This window comes from Salvelinus namaycush, chromosome 4, assembly GCF_016432855.1.
Source record: "Salvelinus namaycush isolate Seneca chromosome 4, SaNama_1.0, whole genome shotgun sequence".
Taxonomy (NCBI): Eukaryota; Metazoa; Chordata; class Actinopteri; order Salmoniformes; family Salmonidae; genus Salvelinus; species Salvelinus namaycush.
This window is the reverse complement of record NC_052310.1, coordinates 27768213-27791264: the sequence shown is the minus strand read 5'-3', so window position 1 is coordinate 27791264 and position 23052 is coordinate 27768213. Positions and strand designations below refer to the sequence as shown.

At 42.1% G+C, this 23052-nt stretch overlaps 1 protein-coding gene and 1 pseudogene across 1 annotated transcript in view; one reads left to right on the top strand and one right to left on the bottom strand.

The window, feature by feature from the left end:
- Positions 1 to 1379: 1379 nt before the first annotated feature.
- On the top strand, positions 1380 to 18915 carry LOC120045817 (annotated as a pseudogene).
- Positions 18916 to 22598: 3683 nt separating this feature from the next.
- LOC120045815 (eukaryotic translation initiation factor 3 subunit C-like) overlaps positions 22599 to 23052 on the bottom strand; it is a 31709-nt gene continuing 31255 nt past the window's right edge. Inside the window, exon 4 of the mRNA XM_038990750.1 lies at positions 22599 to 22850. Within this exon, the coding sequence (XP_038846678.1) occupies positions 22599 to 22850 (252 nt within the window). The remainder of the gene's footprint in view (positions 22851 to 23052) is intronic.

Sequence of the window (23052 nt, the reverse complement as noted above, 5' to 3'; positions counted from 1 at the left end):
TGGAGGCACAGAAAGAAAGGAAAATGGATAGAAAACAATTTATTGACTAAATCCTTCTTGCCACTACACTATATCACACCTGGTAAATAATTGGAGTTAATAAGGACCCAGTTACTCAAACTTGAGCACTTGGACCAGGACTTGAGCACTTGGACCAGGACTTGAGCACTTGGATAAGGACTTGAGTCCATGAACCAGGACGCAAGGTTTAGTGACCAGTTCACCTGAAATATCAGTTGAAAAAGAGCTGTTAGTTAGCGAACAGCCCGTCACTAGCCTACACTTGAGCTGGGACGATAAACTGAAAAATATCAACACCGATCATTTATTTTAGGCATTTTGCTGATATTGTTCATTACGATAAGTAGCCTATACTAGAAATGTGTAGTTTGAAATGAAATACGTATGCTAATATAGGTGATTGTTAATGGGACAATTGATGGCTACAACCATCAAACCAGCGGTAGTAGTTTAAAGGATCATTTGGAAAAACATTGCACATTGTTATAAACTTATCGTTCTATTTATTGTTCTTGCATCAGCTCAGGCAGTTTATCGGCCAGCTCTTCTCACGTTAGCATTCACTGGCAAGTCTCGACAAGGACATTCGAGTCCTAGGAAAATACAAACAAGGTTTTGTTTTATTTGTCCCGACGCGATACCATGGACATAATTACGTTATAACAATAATTAATAATTATGTTATTAATAATAATAATAACAAAGGGATATAGATTGACTTTGTTCCGTCAGTTCAACACCTTAATTAAACTAGTCAATACAAGCTGTTCGTCGTCAATCATCCAACCGTAAATAGCCTATGCGCCCCGATTCCATGGCTGGCTATAGGCCAATGAAACACGAGAAAAAAATAAAAATAAATGTGCTACAAAACCAGAATCACGTATATTTCAACTCCTCTTTACCACTTACATTACACGTGATATGTACATTCACTCACAGGAAATGATGAAGAAGCGTCATACTCCCCCTCCTCCGTTGAAAATAAATTTGACTGCAGCCAACCACAACGCACAAAAAGTAACACAGGTACCGAGAGGCAGGGCAGACTGACGAACCAGCAGTTTTTCCCTGTCATTGCTCGCTTTGTGACTGACAGGCACCTGTCCTATCGATAGATCACTAGAAGATGTATTTGGTTCATTCTATCTAGAAAAGGCTGTGCAGGCTTTTCTGACTGGTGAATTGAAGCTTTTAAATTAAAAGCTTGTTTATTTATGAAATGGAAATTGCGCTTATGGAAAACACTTGGTTATTAAGAGAAAATGTTATTTGTCATTTCAAGTTGCTCCATGTGTTTGAGCCCCATTATAAAATATCATGATTCCTCCCCCACAGATTGACGGCAGCCGTCAGCAATGTCACGTTTCTTTGCCACCGGGTCCGACAGCGAGTCCGAGGATTCCTCGTCGTCTGATGAGGTCACCCCTAAAGTACCCAGCACTACTTTCACCAAGCAGTCAGTACTACTTTCTCTCTCTGAAACCTCAGTCACTCTGACTGTTTTTACAGCTTTCTCACTTTTCCACATTTGTTCCCCGTAGGTCATTGCTGCTTCGTGACGATGAGGAAGACACCAAGAGAGTGGTGCGTAGTGCCAAGGACAAGAGGTCAGTCATTTACTCTACTTCTATTATCCATAGAACCATCTCCTTAGCCTTGTCCATGATCTGGCTGTGCTGTATAGCCAACTCCTATGGGGGCTTTTATGCCTGATGATAGGAGTTGGCAATACAGCATAGGCATAAACTGATCTAGGACCAGGCTACCACCCATAGGAGTTGGCTGTGCAACATAAAGATATCTGGGACTAGGCTACCATCCCCTGACTCTGATGCAATCTAGTATGTGTTGGTATGCCTGCCCTGGACTATGCCATCTACCCCAGGGGTTCCCAACCTATGGGGGAGCGTAAGACTTTTTGTTGGTGCAATTCTCAGTTCTTTATACTAATCTAAAACAACGCAGAAATCCGCAATGCTTTAGGCTAGAAACAAGCTGTTAAACGCCAGAGGAATATGAGACTGATGCACATGGGAATATCTTTCGTTTGTCTCTGACATTCAGAAGCTGAACTAGGAGGAGTCAAAGAAATTTGACTTTGCTTGGGAAGTAAACTTAAACAATGTGTCACTATCAATTGATCAAATCACTTTTTGTAAAAGAGAATGTGTAATTAAATTGAAGGTTCATATAAATGATCATAATATAACATATTTGGTAGCGGAATAACATTTAGAGGAAATCGGATCGAGACTTTATTTTCCTTATCATTATCATCACATTATCATCACACCTAAAAGATGTCATGAGTCTAGTTAAACTATGTACAATTGCAGGAAATGAGAGTTGGGACACACACACACACACACACACACACACACACACACACACACACACACACACACACACACACACACACACACACACACACACACACACAATTATTTTCCTAGATCCCTCAAATTAAACAAAATCAAACTGGTGTTGTATTTAATTTAGGCTATCTCAATAAACAATCATAAAAAAAAAGGATTATGTCCTAGGTTCGAGGAGCTAACTAACCTGATCAAGACGATCCGCAACGCCATGAAGATCCGAGATATGTCCAAGTGTCTGGAGGAGTTTGAGCAGCTATGTCGAGCATTCCTCAAAAGCAAGACTATAGTGGACAAGGAAGGGATGCCTCCCTTCTACATCCGCCTTCTGTCCGACCTAGAAGACTATTTAAATCAGGTAACCATTCACAGTTCACACGGTTTCTATGAAGACACACACTCCTACCACTATGCCTAAGCACGATGACGGTTCATGTTTCCCTACAGCTTTGGGAGGACAAAGAAGGCAAGAAGAAGATGAACAAGAACAACGCCAAAGCACTCAGCACCCTGCGGCAGAAGATTCGCAAGTACAACAGGGACTACGAGACGGAGATCGCCAGCTACAGGGAGGTGAGGCTTTTCACTATGACAACACAGGATGGTAGATTCTTAGTAATCTTTTTTTTTTTTTAGCAAATAACACTTACCAATAAGGAACGCACATATAAAGCTACATTAAATAATCCAAATATGCGTTCTCTTTTGGCAACATTTTTGTAACCTTTTGGAGTCAATCACCCGGGGAACGTGGAAATCGAATGCATGAGAGTGAATGAGAGGAGACGGACCGCAAGCTTCAACGGTGTCACAAGCATATAGTGTGGAAGCAAGTCTAATGTTCATGCGTCTATGCGGAGCAATGCTGGTCAAATGTCCTTATAAATTGTGGTGATGGGGGGGGATCAATAGTTTTTTATCACAATATTATCTTGAAAAATATTATATCGGTACTTTGACTCCAAGTATCGAGAAATTAATGAAATGCTAGTGTTAGTCGGCTGTACCTGCACCAACACTCGGGTATATTTGATCCTATACCTTGTTCTCCGTCTTCTTAAATAGTCAGCCACCACGTTTTCAGCACTTTTATTTCCATAGCTGATCAAAACAAATTTTCTCATTCTCTTTCTTGTCTCTGAAGCAGACAAATAGTGAGCAATATGTTTGGAATATCAAATCTAATGAATTGTCAGATTAGACTGTTTGTGCATTGCTACCGGTGTAATTGTAGATAATAGGCAGAATCTACCACACACCCAAAACTGATAAGTGGAGGTGCTGGAGGCAAAATGCTAAACTGAAAAAATAGGAAAAAGTTTCTGCACACTTCCAGTCTGGTTTTACTATTGTCTACATTGTAGAATAATAGTGAAGACATCAAAGCTATGAAGTAACACACATGGAATCATGTAGTAACCAAAAAAGTGTTAAACAAATATTTTATATTTGAAATTCTTCAAAGTAGCCACCCTTTGCCTTAACTGCCAAGAGTGTGCAAAGCTGTCATCTGTAAGGTTCCTTGAGCAAGGAATTTCAAACAGTCAGACACTAGAAACGTTCATTTTTTTCCATAGACACTTTTGTTATCTACAGGTCTGTTAATAACACACTGTTATACTATCGTTCAGAAATATTTATATTCAGGAATATTTAACTATTCTGACACATTTTATTCCATCGACACTTTTACACGTCTGTTCTCAGCAGACACTTTTTTTGGATTGTGGTTTACTTTCGGAAGCAAGAATAAATGTTTATTTGTGTGCTGAAAAAGCTCTGTTGGCATTCCTTCAAGGTGTTTCAATGCATTCTATTTGAACATCAAGTGCTGACAACATACAGAAGAGCAGTGTGCCACCGATTTTCTTCTACTTGTGTAGTAGTAGTACCGTCTAATCTAATTTACTCCACTCTGAGCCATCCCAGAATCAGGTTTCATTTTATTAACAAGGTAAATAAACTCTACTGGTTCACAGTGCACACAGAACTGAGTCTGCATCCAAGAATCATCATCCTTGCAGCCATGATGCCGAATGCATTTCGGACTCTCCGACAACGAGAGTGGTAGTTCCAGGTACACCCAGGTTTATTGAGGTAATGAGAATATATGTCATATATGTTAAACCAAAAAAACACCATACCATGTTTCAGGAACCATATTCCAAAAGCCTTGATAAAATGGTACCTATTATATAGTGGTGCATACATGTATGCAGTAACAAGGGAAATTAGAAACAGAAGAAGTGAAATTGATAAGGGCTCACGAGGTTCTCCATGTAGGGGGAAAGCTGCCTCTCCCAGGAAAACGTGAGGACTTGGCATTGTGATACCTTGTAGGACTGCTGGTGGTGGTAAATCGAGGGTCTTCTGCAACAGTTTGGATTAAAAAAAACTCTTGGCTGTATGCCCCTACATCCACCGTTGTGAACCTGTACCAGGCATCTTCTGTCTCCGTATCTCGCCTATTATATGTGTTGCTAGGTAAATCAAATCTAGTTGATCCCGGGCAATTCGCATCAATTTCATGCCAGTCAAGTGTCTCTGTACACGGTTTTATTCTCCCGCGTGTATTCTCTTCACTTGTTTGGCCGTAGATGGCTATTACCAGCTTATCGCCCTCTACTGTCCCAGGGTTATATTTGCCGCTTTCCCCTTATTTGTTTTTCAAGCAAATATCTTATGGTGCATTCGAGCACACTCGTTCGGTTCAGCTAGCCGACTTCGTCTAGCGAACAGCCGAACTGTAGCATGCCGACACCTTTACCCCAAAAGACTCACAGTTGTAATCGCAGCCAAAGGTGCTTCTACAAAGTATTGACTCTGGTGTGACTACTTATGTAAATCAGAATTCACTTCGTTGTAAGACGTCCCCCGTGTGTTTTCGGCTTAATGCATCTTTCCCAAGACACTCTGAGCCAGTGTGAGATGCTTAGTTCCTACTAATGGCTTCGTGGTATAATAGCAATCTTTTGTCTCTCTTTCAGAATCCAATGGTCTCTACGGATGAGGAGGATGAGAAGGATGAGGTTGAATCAGGTGAGTTTCTTACCATGCCTTTTCATTACACCTCGATCTATGTCTACAGTAAATGCCATTAATGAAAGACTCAAATGTCTGCTTTGGTAATTTGGGTGCTAGCTCATAGTAAAGAAAGTAGCCTTACCAAGACATTAGAGCCAATAGGGCAGGAGTCTCCCTCCTGTTTTGATATAGAGGCAACTTGATGTACAAGTAAACCCCCTGGACAGGAGGCTATTCTTTTGCAGGGACTTACCCCCAATCAATCACTTTAGTGCCGAGTGCCAAGCAGAGACGCATCGGGTCCCATTTTTAGAGTCTTTGGGGATTGACTCTCCACCATTACAATCTCAGGATGACATTGATGCATTCATTCTATGGACTAGCCACTGTTTTAACTGCTGTTTCTTTTAGAATCACCCATCTTCCTTGATGTCTGTAGGGGTGTCGTCAGATAGTGATGACGAGCCGGGAGACGCCAAGAGCTTCCTGAAGAAGAAACCGGCCGCCGAGGCACTGCCGCCGGACAGCAGCAAGTTCCTGAAGAGAGCAGCGGTAAGATGGAGGACGCGCTCAGTGGCTCTGTTGTAGTGCACAGTTAACTCACTCGACAAGTCAGAAATGTGCCATTTTATCTATTTTTGTCAAGCCTTCTCCCACCGACAGTCAATTTCATTGTCTACCATCACTTTAAAGGGGCAGTGCAGTCTAAAACATGATTTTCATAATTTATGATATTTCCACAATGGGGGAAATAACACTGACATTTAGAATATGATAATGCCCTTTTTGTGTAAAAGCTATTCTTATTTTTTTACATCTCGAATTTCATCCTCTTCAAGTGGAATTTAACTTTTGGCCCACCGCATAACGACACAAGGCAATCTGATTATAATAGACCAATGACCATATCCTCCTACTTCTGCCAGTCCCACCCGGTCAAATTGGTATTCCTCATTGTTGACATGCATAGGAGAGGTAGCTAGTTATGCACGGCCAAAAACAAGGGTTTGTGCAGTAGCTGCAAGTATTTCTTTGCACTGTCTTCTGTCAGAGCAATCACATCATCTGATTTGGCTTTGATTTTATTTCACTCACTCAAGTGGCATAGAAATTAAGATCGAACCTGAGCATATGCACCGCACACTTCAAGGTAGCTAGCCAGTGGATTTGCAGCTTTCATACTCCATAAAGGGGCTGTCCCATAGCTACATCTTGCATCCGGCAGTGGCAGCAAGCATTCAAGAAGTCTATTATTCTATCTAGCTATTATCCTTCAATATGACGGTCTTGATATTGTGGCTCTGCTGCTAGCGAGCTAACGTTAGCTAGCTAGCTACTAGCCTCGACCTTAACGTGGATATCTAGCTAGCTACTGACCTGATGTGACATTTGTATTTACATGGGTACCTTTAGCTAGTTACATAAAAAGTAATGTCAGAATTGCTTTCTGTAAGTAGGCAGACGTTTCATCCGACAAACTATACTGAAAAAAAACATGAACGCAAAAATGTAAATTATTTTACTGAGTTACAGTTCATATAAAAATAAATGATTTAGGCCCTAATCTATGGATTTAAAATGACTTGGAATACAGATATTCATCTTTTGGTCACAGGCGTGGATCAGAAAACCAGTCAGAATCTGGTGTGACCACAATTTGCCTCATGGAGCGCAACACATCTCCTTTGCATAGAGTTGATCAGGCTGTTGATTCTGGCCTGTGGAGTGTTTTCCCACTTCAATGGCTGTGCGTAGTTGCTAGATATTGTCGGGAGCACAGTGTCGTACACGTTGATCCAGAGCATCCAAAATATGCTCAATTGGTGACATGTCTAGTGAGTATGCAGGCCCTGGAAGAACTGGGACATTTTCATTCTTCCAAGAATTGTGTACAGATCCTTGCAACGTGGGGCCATGCATTATCATGCTGAAACATGAGGTGACGGCGCAGATGAAAGGCACAGCAATGGGCCTCAGGATCTTGTCACGGGAGCTTTGTGCATTCAAATTGCCATCGATAAAATGTAATTGTCCATCGCTTATGCCTTCCAATACCATAACCCCAACGGCGCCATGGGGCAATCTCTTCACAACGTTGATATCAGCAGACCGCTCACCCACACAACGCCATACACGTGATCTGCGGTTGTGAGGTTCCATTCTGGGATTCATTCTGGGATTTAGCTAGCTAATGTTAGCTAGTAAGTAGCTAGCTTCGACCGCAATTAGCTAGGATACTGACATGACATTTAGCTATATTTGTGATTCTGACATTGCTTTGTTATGTACAGGTACCTAGGTAAATGCATGTCACGTCAAATTCGAAAATACGCTGAAGGTAGCTTACTGGATCCCCAACCTAGGGATAGTGTAGGCTGACAGTTTATGCTGCAAATTTTACATTGTGGGAGGCAAAAGAAGCTCTGCATAAAGTGTTAATGCATCGCTAAGTTCATAGAACCGTGGTTACGTGTGTAACTTCCGATAGCCCCTAAATGCGGTTGTGGTAAACAGTGCTCTATGTTTTTCTCCTGCAATGTGTCTCTAACTTCTGTACGGTTGGAGCTATAAGCTATTATGATCCCATTTCTGAAAGCTAAGATTCTCAGAAACCCATCTGTTTCCCTTTACAACGCTCACAAGCTGCGCAGGACTCGTTAGTAATGCTGAGAAATTAACATGTATTTTTTAACAACTAATTGACCAAACTCTACCTGAAAATACATGATCTAAGTGATTGATAGTTGGTATTCAACAGTCATAAAAGTATGTCTTGTTTACTTTGAGGAACTACTAAAATAGTGATTTTGTCGGACAGCATAGGCAGCAGCTTTATAGAGATCTTGGAATGAAATAATAAAGTCATCAAATAGGCCTAAAACAAATGTACTATACACAACTGAAATATATTTTTGTAATTTGAATAAATGGTCGTTGATAAGCAGTAATTGGCAGTCACCACCATCATAGGACTTATTCATTTTTATTCTGTTACAGAATTTGTTCTTAACTGACTTGCCTAGTTAAATAAAATGCAAATAAAAAATACAGCATTCAACCCACAGTGCATTTAATGTCTAAAAAAATATTTAAAACTGTGTTTTTTTTTTATCAAACTGAAACCGAACTGACCTCAAAGCTCTAATCGCTCAGCCCTATTCGCTAGAACAGAGGCATAATCAGACTAGGGGGGAAAAGCAACATCTTTTCTACACTCATACACAAATATTGCCTTGTGATCTTCCGATCACTTCTCAGTACCTTTTTGAATCATTTCAGCCACTTCAAATACACTTCCTTCAGATTGAGATACTGTCAAACTGATTTTGTAATAAACTGTCATAACCCCAAATAAAATGTTTTACTTTGGCTGTGATTGGGTCACCAATAACAATTTTTATGCCACCACATTCTATAATCAAAAGGTAAGTGTGCAGTGAATATTCTGTTTCAATCTAGCACATTTTGGTATGGATATGAAAGTGATTGCATCTCATATTTTGGATGGGTTCCCTGGGCATCCCAGAACTCCTGGTGGATGCGAAGGACTAGGCACTCTGTTCCTACAGCCCTGATAGCCCCAGCACCATCTGACTAAGCTCCTTTATAGGCCAGATGCCTGTAATGACTACCAATGTCTTCTATTAATCATACAGACAATCACAGAGACTAGCCCCTGTTCATTAATAATTCCTACTGTCTTTCAAAGGGCATGGTTTAGCCACAATGTGTACTGAAAAAGTAATATTGCACATTTCTGTCAATATTGCTGCCAACTAACCGACTCTCGGTTAACAAACGGTTACATTTGTTCCAAATAGATTAAAATAACGTAACTAGGGCTGTTGCGGTGACTGTATTACCGCCACACTGGCGGTCACGAGTCATGAAGGCAGTCAAGTTCGGGCTCCCGAGTGGTGCAGCTGTGTAAGGCACTGCATCTGTGCTAGAGGCGTCACTACAGACAATTGCTCGATTCCAGGTTGTATCACAACTGGCTGTGATTGGGAGTCCCATAGGGCGGCGCACAATTGGCCCGGCGTCATCCGGGTTAGGGTTTTGCCGGGGTAGGCCGTCATTGTAAATAAGAATTTGCCGAGTTAAATAACAGTTTAGAAATCCATGTGACCGTTTAGTCACAGTAATTAGACTTCTCCAAGCTCTGATGCTGCTGATGGTCAATAGTAGCCTACCAAACTGTATCACTCTATTGTCCCTCTAACCGCTCTGAAATCAATGCAAATGTAATCGAAAATCTAATCCAAATAATTCATGAAAGCCCATGAGCTCGTGTTGCGCAACATTTTTATACTGCCCTATCAAGCAAAAAAGCAGTAACTGCTCATTTGGTTGAAAATGAGTTGTCATTTTTTTCTACAATAAATACATGCTTAATCTGGTGGACAAGTATCCTACCTCTGTGTTTTGGAGAAAATGGGTGTCATGTTAAAAGTAACAGCATAAAGTTACTGTGAAACCAAGGTAAAGGAAAGCCATTTTTCTCAATCCAACACTATGAGCAGTTACTGCCTTTTTGCTTGGTAGGGCAGTATAGGCTATGCAATTGCGCAAAAGTGATGGCCTCTATTAAAAAGAAGATCCCATCAGCAAACTATAGGCTAGGCCTACTATTTATTTCTCAACTTTCCATATATTAAGCACATTGCTTATCTTTACAACAGGAGTATAGCCTACATGGTTGGCGTGAACATGAACCACGGGAAAAGCATCATCCATTCGCTATTTAAGTGCATAGATTACATGTATTTTTCCCCCCGCTGCCCCTGTTTCAAGGCAGATGCATGATAATGGTCCATTCTAAATCAAAACAAATTTCACACATTATTTAGTATGTGTAAAGACAAGATTAAATAAAGAGTAGTCTGGTGACAATATTAGCCAATTATACAATTTGATTTGAAATATATTTGTCTCATGTGCCGAATACAACAGGTGTAGACCTTACAGTGAAATGCTTAACCAACAATGCAGTTTTAAGAAAAATACCTTTAAAAAAAGAAATAAAAGTAATAAATAATTAAAGAGCAGCAGTAAAATAACAATAGCGAGGCTATATACAGGGGGTACCGGTTAGTGGGGTAATTGAGATAATATGTACATGTAGGTAGAGTTATTAAAGTGACTATGCATAGATAATAACAGAGTAGCAGCATAAAAGAGGGGGGCAATGCAAATAGTCTGGGTAGCCATTTGATTAGATGTTCAGGAGTCTTACTTGCTTGTGGAAGCTATTTTAGAAGCCTCTTGTACCTAGGCTTGGTGCTCCGGTACCGCTTGCTGTGCGGTAGCAGAGAGAGCAGTCTATGACTAGGGTGGCTGGAGTCTCTGACAATTTTTAGGGCCTTCCTCTGACACCGCCTGGTATAGAGGTCCTGGATGGCAGGAAGCTTGGCCCCTGTGATGTACTGGGCTGTACGCACTACCCTCTGTAGTGCCTTGCGGTCGGAGGCCGAGCAGTTGCCATACCAGGGAGTGATGCAACCAGTCAGGATGCCCTCGATGGTGCAGCTGTAGAAGCTTTTGAGGATCTGAGGACCCCTGCCAAATCTTTTCATTCTCCTGAAGGGGAATAGATTTTGTCGTGCTGTCTTCACAACTATCTTGGTGTGCTTGGACCATGTGAGTTTGTTGGTGATGTGGACACCAAGGAACTTGACGCTCTCAACCTGCTCCACTGCAGCTCCGTCAATGAGAATGGGGGTGTGCTCAGTCCTCCTTTTCCTGTAGTCCACAATCATCTCATTTGTCTTGATCACGTTGAGGTGGAGGTTGTTGTCCTTGCACCACACAGTCCCTATAGGCTGTCTTGTCGGTGATCAGACTGTTGTCATCGGCAAACTTAATGATTGTGTTGGAGTCGTGCTTGGCCGTGCAGTCATGAGTGAACAAGGAGTACAGGAGGGAACTGAGCACGCACCCCTGAGGGGCCCCCGTGTTGAGGATCAGCGTGGCGGATGTGTTTCCAACCCTTACCACGTTGGGGTGGCCCGTCAGGACAGTCCAGGATCCAGTTGCAGAGGGAGGTGTTTATTCCCAGGGTCCTTAGCTTAGTGATGAGCTTTGAGGGCACTATGGTGTTGAACGCTGAGCTGTAGTCAATGAATATCATTCTCACATAGGTGTTCCTTTTCTCCAGATGTGAAAGGGCAGTGTGGAGTGCAATAGAGATTGCATCATCTGTGGATCTGTTAGGGCGGTATGCAAACTGGAGTGGGTCTAGGGTTTCTGGGATAATGGTGTTGATGTGAGCCAGCCTTTCAAAGCACTTCATGGCTACAGACGTGAGTGCTATGGGTCAGTAGTCATTTAGTCAGGTTACCTTAGTGTTCTTGGGCACAGGGACTATGGTGGTCTGCTTGAAACATGTTGGTATTACAGACTCAGACAGGGAGATGTTGAAATTGTCAGTGAAGACACTTGCCAGTTGGTCAGCGCATGCTCGGAGTACACGTCCTGGTAATCCGTCTGGCCCTGCGGCCTTGTGAATGTTGACCTGTCTTACGGTCTTACTCACATCGGCTGCGGAGAGCGTGATCACACAGTCGTCAGTAACAGCTGATGCTCTCATGCATGTTTCAGTGTTACTTGCCTTGCCTGATTTAGCTCGTCTGGTTGACTTGTGTCACTTAGCAGCTCTCAGCTGAGCTTCCCTTTGTAGTCTAATAGTTTGCAAGCCCTGCCACATTTGCCGAGCGTCGGAGCTGGTTGGGGTATGTACGTACAGTCACTGTGGGGCTGACGTCATTGATGCACTTATTGATGAAGCCAGTGACTGATGTGGTGTACTCCTCATTGGCATCGGAAGAATCCCGGAACATATTCCAGTCTGTGCTAGCAAAGCAGTCCTATAGTTTAGCATCTGCTTCATCTGACCACTTTTTTTACAGACCGAGTCACTGGTGCTTCCTGCTTTAATTTAGGCTTGTAAGCAGGAATCGGGAGGATCGAAAAATGGTCAGATTTGCCAAATGGAGGGCGAGGGAGAGCTTTGTACGTGTCTCTGTGTGTGGAGTAAAGATGGTCTTGATTTCTTTTCTCCTCTGGTTGCTCATTTAACATGCTGGTAAAAATTTGCTAAAACTGATTTAAGTTTCCCTGCATTAAAGTCCCCGGCCGCAAGGAGCGCAGACTCTGGATGAGCGTTTTCCTGTTTACTTATGGCCGTAAACAGCTCATTGAGAGCGGTCTTAGTGCCAGCATCGGTTTGTGGTGGTAAATAGACAGCTACGAAAAATACAGATAAACTCTCTAGGTTTGAAGTATGTTTTTAAAATGCATACTTCCTCCAGTTGCTAGGTGGTGGGTGATGCGCTCATAGCATTGCCTATTGTATTGCCCATGCACGCAAATGGATGACTGGCTTCAATTAATAAAAATAGTAGCAATATCAAGCTGAGATCCTCCTCTTGTTAATTGTGGCGATCAAAACTATGTTTTTAACATGCGATTGCATTTAGAATTGTTGCGCAATGACTGTGCTTATAAGAACACGTTTCACTCCAGCAGCATCCAGCTGTTTGGGAGCTGCGTTGTCCAACAGGTGATATTATTCTGCTCATAGCCTACTCGGCTCTGTAGCATATTCTGTGTGTGTTTGATAAATAAGCTGTATGACGAACTAACGAATATACACGCGTCAATTGAATTCCACTCCATTTTGCTAATTCACCCATTGTCCGATAAGCATGAACGGTCAAATGTATTTTTTGGCCGCTAACCGGGTCAACAGTTAATCGTTAACATCCCTAATATAGACCCAAGGTTGTTCTGCTATGGGGGCAAAAGTTCTATATTACTTTTTTCAGAGAGCGTAGTAGCTGAACCATGACCTATAACCGATTTTTAGTAGGAATTGTCAATGGGTAGGGGCTATGGGTCTATCTGCGATTGACTGTATGACTACTTGAAAACACATTTGTAGTGTGTGTAGGGGCAGTGGTCAACAACCATCCTCCTGGAGATCTATTCTCCGGTAGATTTTCACCCAGCCATCACAAATCACAACAGGTTCTGCCAAACAAGTTGTTGTTGAGAAGCTCAGTGTAATTGTGTGTTTGCAATACTAACTCTTCCGCCTTTCCTGTCATGGGATGAGGTTATAGTAATGTCAGTGTTCGAGCATGCTGGTGCGGACAATGTAAATAAAACCACTACTTTTGTACTTCATACCATTGAGGACAACTATGCTGCTGCTCTACATTTTAGACCTATCTGATTATGTTTAGCTAACACCCTCTTACTTTCTCCATGATCTTTCCTCTCACAGGGACACCTTCCAGAGCTTGAGCACATATAAAACAATAACTGGAAAAGATACTTGCATGCTATGATTTAGACTTTCTTTATAACCTTGTTTACGATCGTCTGGCGACCTACTGCATCTTCTGATGACCTATTGAAAACAGTACAACAATGATACTGCAAATTAAGATGCATGATATATGCCTTTTTTAGTTTTGATGACAAAATTAATCCTACATGCTTGTCGAAGTTCGTCGCTTTCTGGGTCCAACTCCAACTGACAGGTTGAATACCATGTGCCTTTGTTGAATGGGGTAAGGGGTTGGGCTTTAGATTATTATATTAGCCAATCAGGCCTGTATATGTAAATCTATTCAAATTTGTATCAATCGGACTGAAGATTTCAGTGGCCCAAGGAGGTTCAGGGAAATAAATTATTACAAATATATTTTGGTGGTGTTTTCAATAAATTAATAGTGTTTGATTAGATATACAGGGATGATTTAAAAATGACATTAAGACTGCATGGGGGCTTTAATCTAACTTGTGTATGTAATAACAGTATATGCCTTCAACAGGATGAGGAGTCTTCCAGCAGCAGTGATGTGGATGACGAAGACTGGGACTCAGACACAGCGGAAAGCGGCAGTGGTAGTGAAGACGAAGAGGGCAATAACGCCATTGCCAAAATCTTCCTCAAGAAGTCAGTCTTTGTACCTTGTGCCTTAGGATGGAATTATTGTGGATTGAGTCTAGAGTCAATATCACTGCCTCTGTAACCGAACATTCCTCGAAGTCTAAACATCCTGCCTCTGACTTTCAGTCACTATATCTCACTATCTCACAGTGCTCGAGACACATTTGGCCCAAAAGCGATTTTATTTGGCCCCTCATTGTTTTCTTAGTTAATAAAAAATATATATAATAATGTCCCGGCCCCGCAACCTGCTGCGCATTAAAAAAATTGTCTGGCGACTGAATGTAGTTGCCTACCCCCTGCTTTAGAGACTAGTCTCTGACATCAGATCAGTTTTACACACTGACCAAAATTTATTCACAACACCTCATTCTGTCTTGCCAGGTCTGGTAGTGAGGTCGAGCGACACACCAGTGAGAAGAAAAAGGAGGATAGGAAGAAGAGACACAAGCGGAAGGAGCGTGTGGAGGAAGAGGCAGAGGAAGAGGCCCAAGAGGAGGATGGGAGAAGGTGAAGGGAGGAGTGCCCCTCGTTAAGGTGGGTAATCAAGTTATGGGACTCCACTTATCTGTATGTATAGTTTGTGTTCATTAACCACCAAATGTAAGAATTGACAAATGGAGAGGGACCACCTGACCTTTACTAATAAGAAACACATTTTTTGTTTTTCATTGCAAAACGTTTTAAAGCATTTTCTCTCTAGTCCCCAAATGAACACGACCCAATGGTCCTATATGGTCATAACGCATCTTAGAGTAGAAGTGCTGCTAATCTAGGATCATTTCTACCTTTTAGATTGTAATGACCTGATCCTAGATCAGCACTGCTACTCTGAAATGCTTTGAGTACAGAGCCAAACCTGCCAGTGAATGTGGATAGTGCTAATTGCTTTTCCCAACAGGAGAAGCTTAAAGGTTAGGTAGCATGATCGTAACCACATTTAACATATGGTTAGTATATGCATCAAAAGTCCCAATGCAAAGTTGCACCTCACTTTTACATTTTTCGTGTTATTACATAAAACCTATCAGAATGCCGTAGTCATGCCAGAAAATGTTTTTGTGGGTTCTGATGTAATATGGAGGACCCAGCAAGCCAGCCTATTCCCTATAATGTGAACTCCAACAGAAATAACTTACAATTCAACCAAATCGTTTGCACTCAATTTCATTTTCAGCTCTTACAAGCAAATACTTTATGAATGTATTTTTGCAAGCTGATTTGTTGAGGTTGCTAGCCAACCAGCCTGCTAACGTTATGTTAGCACTGCATGGGTCAGCCAGTTGCTATAAACACCTAGCTTACAGCTACATTAAAGTAAACCAAGGTTTTGGAAATGCATAACGCCATCTAACCAGTTATCAAACAATGTTGCCAGTATATGCAGTTCTTAGCCAGCCAGCTAAAGTTTGTTATTTTAGCCAGCTAACTAGACTAGCTACCCAACCACCACGGGCGACATAACTAAATAATAAGCCAAAAAACAACACCACCTGGTCTAGCACAGGAACCCATAGAACACACACAAAAAAGCCAGCAGATATAAAGTACAGAGAGTGGAGATTGATATACGGCTGAGTTGGCTACCAAAGAATGGCCAAGGAGAGAGGCACTTCAAAGGGAGAGGCCATTTCCCCGGCAGAGGGGAGAGTCAGCTAATCCTATAGTGAGGCAAATCTAGAGTAGATTCCAGAGACAATAATCCAGAGTCGGCATTGGGCACAGGGGACGAGGGGAAGAGACAACAATAAAACGTTGATCTGAGGAAAGCTCCAGGCAGATTGAAGTTATCACAACAGCACAGTCAGTCAGCTACTGTAGGGCGCTAGTACTAAGCTAAGGTTGAAAAACTCAAAACACGTCAAAAAGTTGACCAAATAAATTGTAGGACGAAAAACGAAGAACAGACGAGGTAATAAACAATTAGAGCAGGCAGAAATGATTTTCCACTTTCCTTTTGCACCAGAGGCAAGCCTGCCGGTGCAGAAGTCAGAGCCGCATGAAGCAGGCGAGCAGGATCATGCGCCCCCCAGGTGTGGGGAATTTGATTGGCTGTTTACATCACACCACCTCGTGATTGGTAAATTGTAGCTCATCACTGCCAGCAGTCTGTCTGCATGGCAGTGGCTAACATTAGCCAGCTTGAGCTAGCTAACGCAGAGTAGATTCTCCATATCTTTGAGAAAATAGTTAATTGTGGTTATACAGAAATAAGTGAATAAATATGTTTAAAAAAATATAACTGTTTGTATTTATAGCTAACCAGATTGTGCCTTTAACTAAGTTACTAAGTCTTTGACCACACTGTGTTGTTACTTTAGTGAGTAAAAACTCATGCTTGCTACCCTTTAAGATGTTTGCCAAGGGAACAGAAATCAACACAACAGTGGTTGTAAAGAAACTCAACGAGATTCTGCAGGCCCGTGGAAAGAAGGGAACAGACAGGTACGACTCATTTGACTACATTTACATAAATACTCGGCCCCAAAATGTGGCCCTAGTCGATGGCCCTTTGTAGATCTGAAAACCATGCTGAAGTAAACAATATGGTATAAGTTGTACCTAAGGCTATGCAAAGTTTTTGCCTTTCACAGATATAGCACTTTCATGTCTACAAGGGGACGTCAGGTGGGGTTTTGGGGTTTCTTTTGCGACCAGATAAAAACGCCATTCAGTAAAAGCCGATATGACACCAAAGCCTGTAAAGACCCTAAACTAACTTAACACTGTCCCTACACCCGTTATTCTCTCTACCTCCCTCCTCTACATTCTGCTTTGTTCAGAGCTGCCCAGATCGAGCTTCTCCACGCCCTGGCAAACATCTCCAATGAGAACATTCTGGGCGAGGGCATCCTGGTCAAGATCAAGTTTAACATCATCGCCTCCCTGTACGACTACAACCCTAACCTGGCCGCCTTCATGAAGGTCAGACTCACTGGCGTTAAATGCTAAGTTGCTAAATTCCAAATTGTTAAATGCTTATTTGTTAAATGATTAAATGCTTAAATTGCTAAAGGCTAAAACTTTCCTGTTTTATTACCGTCCATCTGCCCACTCCACGGAGGTGTGGCTATGCTAACGGATTAGACTGTCCGTCGTAGTCTTAGGTTAGGGTTAGGCCTGAGCGGTCTTAATTCTGCTACCTCTATATGAAATGACAACACATTTGAGGAGGAAAAAAATATGAATATTTCATGTGCAATTCTACAATAATGGCAATTCCATCCCTTTTAATGTCCATAGCAGTTGGGGGAAAATGTGGTGGGGGAATGTATTAAATGTAAAAACAAAGTTATTGGACAAGTTGTACTTCATCGGTTTTTAGAAATGTCTTCTCAGCATCAATCACCCTGATTCTCCAAGTACATTTACCAGGAATTTGACCTGGTGAAATAAACTCCCGTTTTTCGTCCTGGATTCTCCCGTATCCGGCCCGAGTGTGACACCAATTCACACTAATATCTCCTCATCCATTTTACCTGTCCCGCCCCACCCCTCTCCCAGGTTGATATGTGGAAGAAGTGTCTAGACTGCATTGACGAGCTGCTGGACATCCTCTTTAACAACAACATCTTTATCGGCGAGAACATCGCCGAGGACAGCGAGAACCTGGTCGTTACTGACTCATCATTACTGACTGGTAATTCTCTCACATAAAACTCTTAGTGGTTGATTCAGTTTCTTTCAGTGAATGAATGATTGATTGGTTAATTTATTTGAACTACTCCAAACGAGTAGTTCCCCACAGGAAAATTAAAGTTATAATATCATTCTAAAAAAATACATACATATACAGTCATGAACAAGCACCTATCAAATACATTAGTCTTTTACTTATTGCCATTGGGGTCCTTTTGGCAAGAAGACAGGCATGGCAATACACTTCATGTGATAGGCTGCAGTTTGCAGTAGATGGTACAAATAAATTCAGTTTCTCTATCTGTTCCTCAGCCATTCAGGGTGCGTGGCTGCATTCTGACCTTGGTGGAGAGGATGGACGAGGAGTTCACCAAGATCATGCAGAACACTGACCCCCACTCTCAAGGTGAGGCCCTCTCATAGTGTTCTCGCTATTTTAGACCCACACCCGCATTTTCGCATTATCCAAGTCACTTGTGCATCTGTCAATGACCAACTTAATTGATATTCAATCACTATAGACACATATGAAGTAAAGGGATTAATAGAATAGACAGCAATAGAATTCCTACGAAAACCTGTACCATGTACATAACACACATTATTGGGATCACTTTTTTTTACCTATGAAAACCCATACCCTGATCTCTTTTTCACACCAACTTTAAATTTCACACGATGATATTTAAATCACTCACTCTCTCTCCCCCAGAGTACGTGGACAACTTGAAGGACGAGGGGCGTGTGTGCGGCATCATCGACCGCCTGCTGGGCTACCTGGAGACCAAGGGCAGCACGGAGGAGGGCTGCCGCATCTACCTACGCCGCATCATGCACACCTACTACAAGTTTGACTACAAGGCTCACCGCCGCGCCCTTGGCCTCCAGGGAGAGACCAAGGTAAGGAAATGGACAGAGACCCATCATGAACACAACATTACTTTCAGGTTATGGGTACACTCAATATGGCAGCCGGTGCACCAATCATAGAACTTGAATGGGAATGTATGTTTTTGTAATTATATTTACATGGACCCCATGGCTGCTTCTCAATAGTCTGAAATGACTGTCACTTTCTCGTTTTAAATTGCAGGATAGGAGAGATGTAAGCAATGTGGCGGATACTTACTAGGAATTTGTGTAAAACGTTTGAACGAAGAATCATAAAAGGACGTGAATTCACAAATTTCGGAACATTAACAATCCCAATTTCTTTTAAATGTTTAAACATCACACCCCTAGTCATAACCCAACCTTGTCCTCGCCTAGTGTCGTAACAATACAATACCAGGCCTAGTATCACGATACCATCATTTTTAAAAATCCTAGCGGTAGAAAAAAAAGTGGCCTAGCATCCTGTTCGCCCTGTCCCCTGAACGCTTGGTCACGTTTTCTAAACGTTCTCCAAAGACCTGTCGCTGAAATTCACACTTCTACTCAATACAACTCATTGAGTTTAACTCCACACGGTTAAGTGAAAAATAGAATACTGCATAGAATGGCTAATTTGCTCATATTTGCAAAGGCCTACCTGTGATTTGGTGGGAGGAAAGAAAAAAACATGCATCATGATTTGCACGTCATTGTGTCAGTAAGGGGAAAACACTGCATGAAACCTTTGCTTTTCAGTTAAACTTCTTGCCACTATAGGGGGTGCTGTTTTCGCATTAGCATAATTTCCTCTACAGATTAAACTGCCTCTTATTCAATTATTGCTCTTACATATGCATATAATTAATACCATTGGATAGAAAACAATCTATAGTTTCTAAAACCGTTTCAATTTTGTCTCTGAGTTAAACAGAAGTCATTTGACAGCACTTTCCCTGACCAAGAAGAAGAATGCAAGATGTGTATGCTCGCTTCAACGCTCTGCCTATATATGGTCACGCCACCTATGACCCGAAACACACTTCATTCGTCTTCCTCTGGGTGTCAAGAGGACGTCAGAGGAGAAATTTTTTGTTTACCTTGTACTGACGTGAAATAAGACCTATTTCTTTGGCGTGACCGACAACTTCCGGTTCTCTGACTCGCGCTATTTGGAGGTGCGATTGTCTACTGTTTTGCTGCCGTTACGGATGAAAACTATCTCCGTCTCGAAGTTTGTTTGATACATGTGACCATATCATCTTAATGTATGTTTTTTCAATATAGTTTAATCAGATTATTTGAATTTTTTCGGGAGTTTTGCCGTGTTCCGTTCTGTGACTTTTTTTACTTTGGCCAGTCGACCAGTACATATGCTAAATGAAGAGGGAAAGTTGCCATTATGAATGGATTGAACGACTCATCAGGACTAAGGACACATTGATCAACATTCTGATGAAAGATCAGCAATAGTAAGACCCAATTTACGATGTTATTTCATATATCTGTCGTGCATGTGAACTGGTCGCGGGCGCCCAGCTGGTTCTGGCTGGCGTGGCTATGCTAATTTAGCGCTACATTTTGTTTTCGCTATAAAACATTTAATAAATCTGAAATATTGTTTGGATTCACCAGATGTTGGGCTTTCAATATCTGTACGCTGTGTATTTTTCTGAAATGTTTTAAGATAAGTAATTAGTTATATGACGTTGGTCTCTGTAATTGTTCTGGCTGCGTCAGCACTATTTCAGATTGCAGCTGCAATGTAGAACTGTGATTTATACCTGAAAAATGCACATTTTTCAAAAAAAAACTATGCTATACCATAAATATGTTATCAGACTGTCATCTTATGAAGTTGTTTCTTGGTTAGTGGCTATATATATTTTTATTTAGTCGAATTAGTGATAGCTACTGACGCAGGAAAAAACTGTTGGAGTAAAAAAATTGTGTCTTATGCTAACGTGGTTAGCTAATAGATTTACATATTGTGTCTTCCCTGTAAAACATTTTAAAAATCTGAAATGGTGGCTTTATTCACAAGATCTGTATCTTTCATCTGGTGTCTTGGACTTGTGATTTAATGATATTTAGATGCTACAATTTACTTGTGACGCTATGCTAGCTATGCTACTCAGTGGGGGGGGAGTGGGGGGTGATCCCGGATCCGGGTTGGTGACTCGTTAAAGGTTAACTAATCCAAGTTTGAAAATAAAGGAGAGCCGCACACTCTAGGAGCTCAGATGCAAAAATGTAATATCCAACGTTTCGACAGCCAAGCTGTCTTCATCAGGGTATAATCACAAAGACTGCGGGATGACTTATATAGTGTCAAAAGACACACAGGTGTCTGTAATCATGGCCAAGTGTGGCCTAATATCATTGGGCCGCTAGCCAGCACCTAAATAGGTGTGCTTTTCTTTTTCTTCTAAACTAATCCAAGTTTATCATTTTAAAAAGGCTAATTGATCATTAGAAAACCCTTTTGCAATTATGTTAGCACAGCTGAAAATTGTTGTGCTATTTAAAGAAGCAATAAAACTGGCCTCCTTTGGATTAGTTGAGTATCTGAGCATCAGCATTTGTGGGTTCGATTACAGGCTCAACATGGCCAGAAACAAAGAACTTTCTTCTGAAACTTGTCAGTCTATTCTTGTTCTGAGAAATGAAGACTATTCCATGCGAGAAATTGCCAAGAAACTGAAGATCTCGTACAACGCTGTGTACTACTCCCTTCACAGAACAGCGCAAACTGGCTCTAACCAGAATATAAAGAGTTGGAGGCCCCGGTGCACAACTGAGCAAGAGGACAAGTACATTAGAGTGTCTAGTTTGAGAAACAGACGCCTCACAAGTCCTCAACTGGCAGATTCATTAAATAGTACCCGCAAAACACCAGTCTCAACGTCAACAGTGAAGAGGCGACTCCGGGATGCTGGCCTTCTAGGCAGAGTTGCAAAGAAAAAGCCATGTCTCAGACTGGCCAATAAAAAGAAAAGATTAAGATGGGCAAAAGAACACAGACACAGGAACTCTGCCTAGAAGGCCAGCATCCCGGAGTCGCCTCTTTACTGTTGATGTTGAAACTGGTGTTTTGCGGACAGAGGAAAATTTGAAAAAAAGTGTTATGGACAGAATAATATGCTGGAGGAGTGCTTGACGCCATCTGCCAAGCATAGCACGTGATGGTCTGGGGTGATTTTGGTGGTGGTAAAGTGGGAGATTTGTACAGGGTAAAAGGGATCTTGAAGAAGGAAGGCTATCACTCCATTTTGCAACGACATGCCATACCCTGTGGACAGCGCTTAATTTGAGCCAATTTCAAATTGACAAAGGCTTAACAACCCAGAACTTATGTGGAAGAGGTCGCTGATCCCGACGTGCATATGGGTTTCACCTAGCCTACGTTTAGCCTAGTCTACATATTTAGTCTAGCCGAGCTTGGCCTACCTGTCGTCTCGATCTTTTCCTGTTCGGCTGGTTTAGCCTTGCCTAGCCTAACCCTAGCATACATGTTGCGTCTTCTGCTTGGTTTAGCCTAGCCTACCAGTCATTAGTTCTGCTGGGTTTAGCCTTGTCTACCTATTGTCTCCTCTGTTGTTTTTGATTAGCCTACCGTACAGGTAGTCTCTTCTCAATCCTCTACTGTCCTGCTGTTCAATCAGCCCAACCCCAGATTACCTCTAGTCTTTTCTGCTGGATTTAGCCTAGCCGTAACCTACCAGTGGTCTCTTCGCGGAGTTTAGTTTAGCTGAGCTGTAGCTTACCTGTCGCCTCTTCTCGATTTTCTCCTGCTCGGCGTTCCTCTCCTGCATGTTCCTCATGAGCAGGCCCTGGCCCAGCAGCTCCTTGGCGCGGCCACTCGATTGGATGTCCAGCAGGGCATTGTGGGCGTCCTTGATCATGCCCTGGCGGAAGGCACAGATCCCCAGCTGCACCATGGTTCTGTTGTACAGGATCTGGAGGGGGGAGAGAGTTGGGGGAGACATGGTCACACACACATAGTTCTAGCAGTCTGTGTGGGTAGGTGTACATACGCACACATTTTCTTTTAGCGCAGGGCTGGCTCTAGAGTGGGACCATTTAAATCACATTTTGCGTCTCTTTGACTTGGCTGTGCAAGTTTAATGTTTACTTGGTCGCATCAGTGCCGGCTGCAAA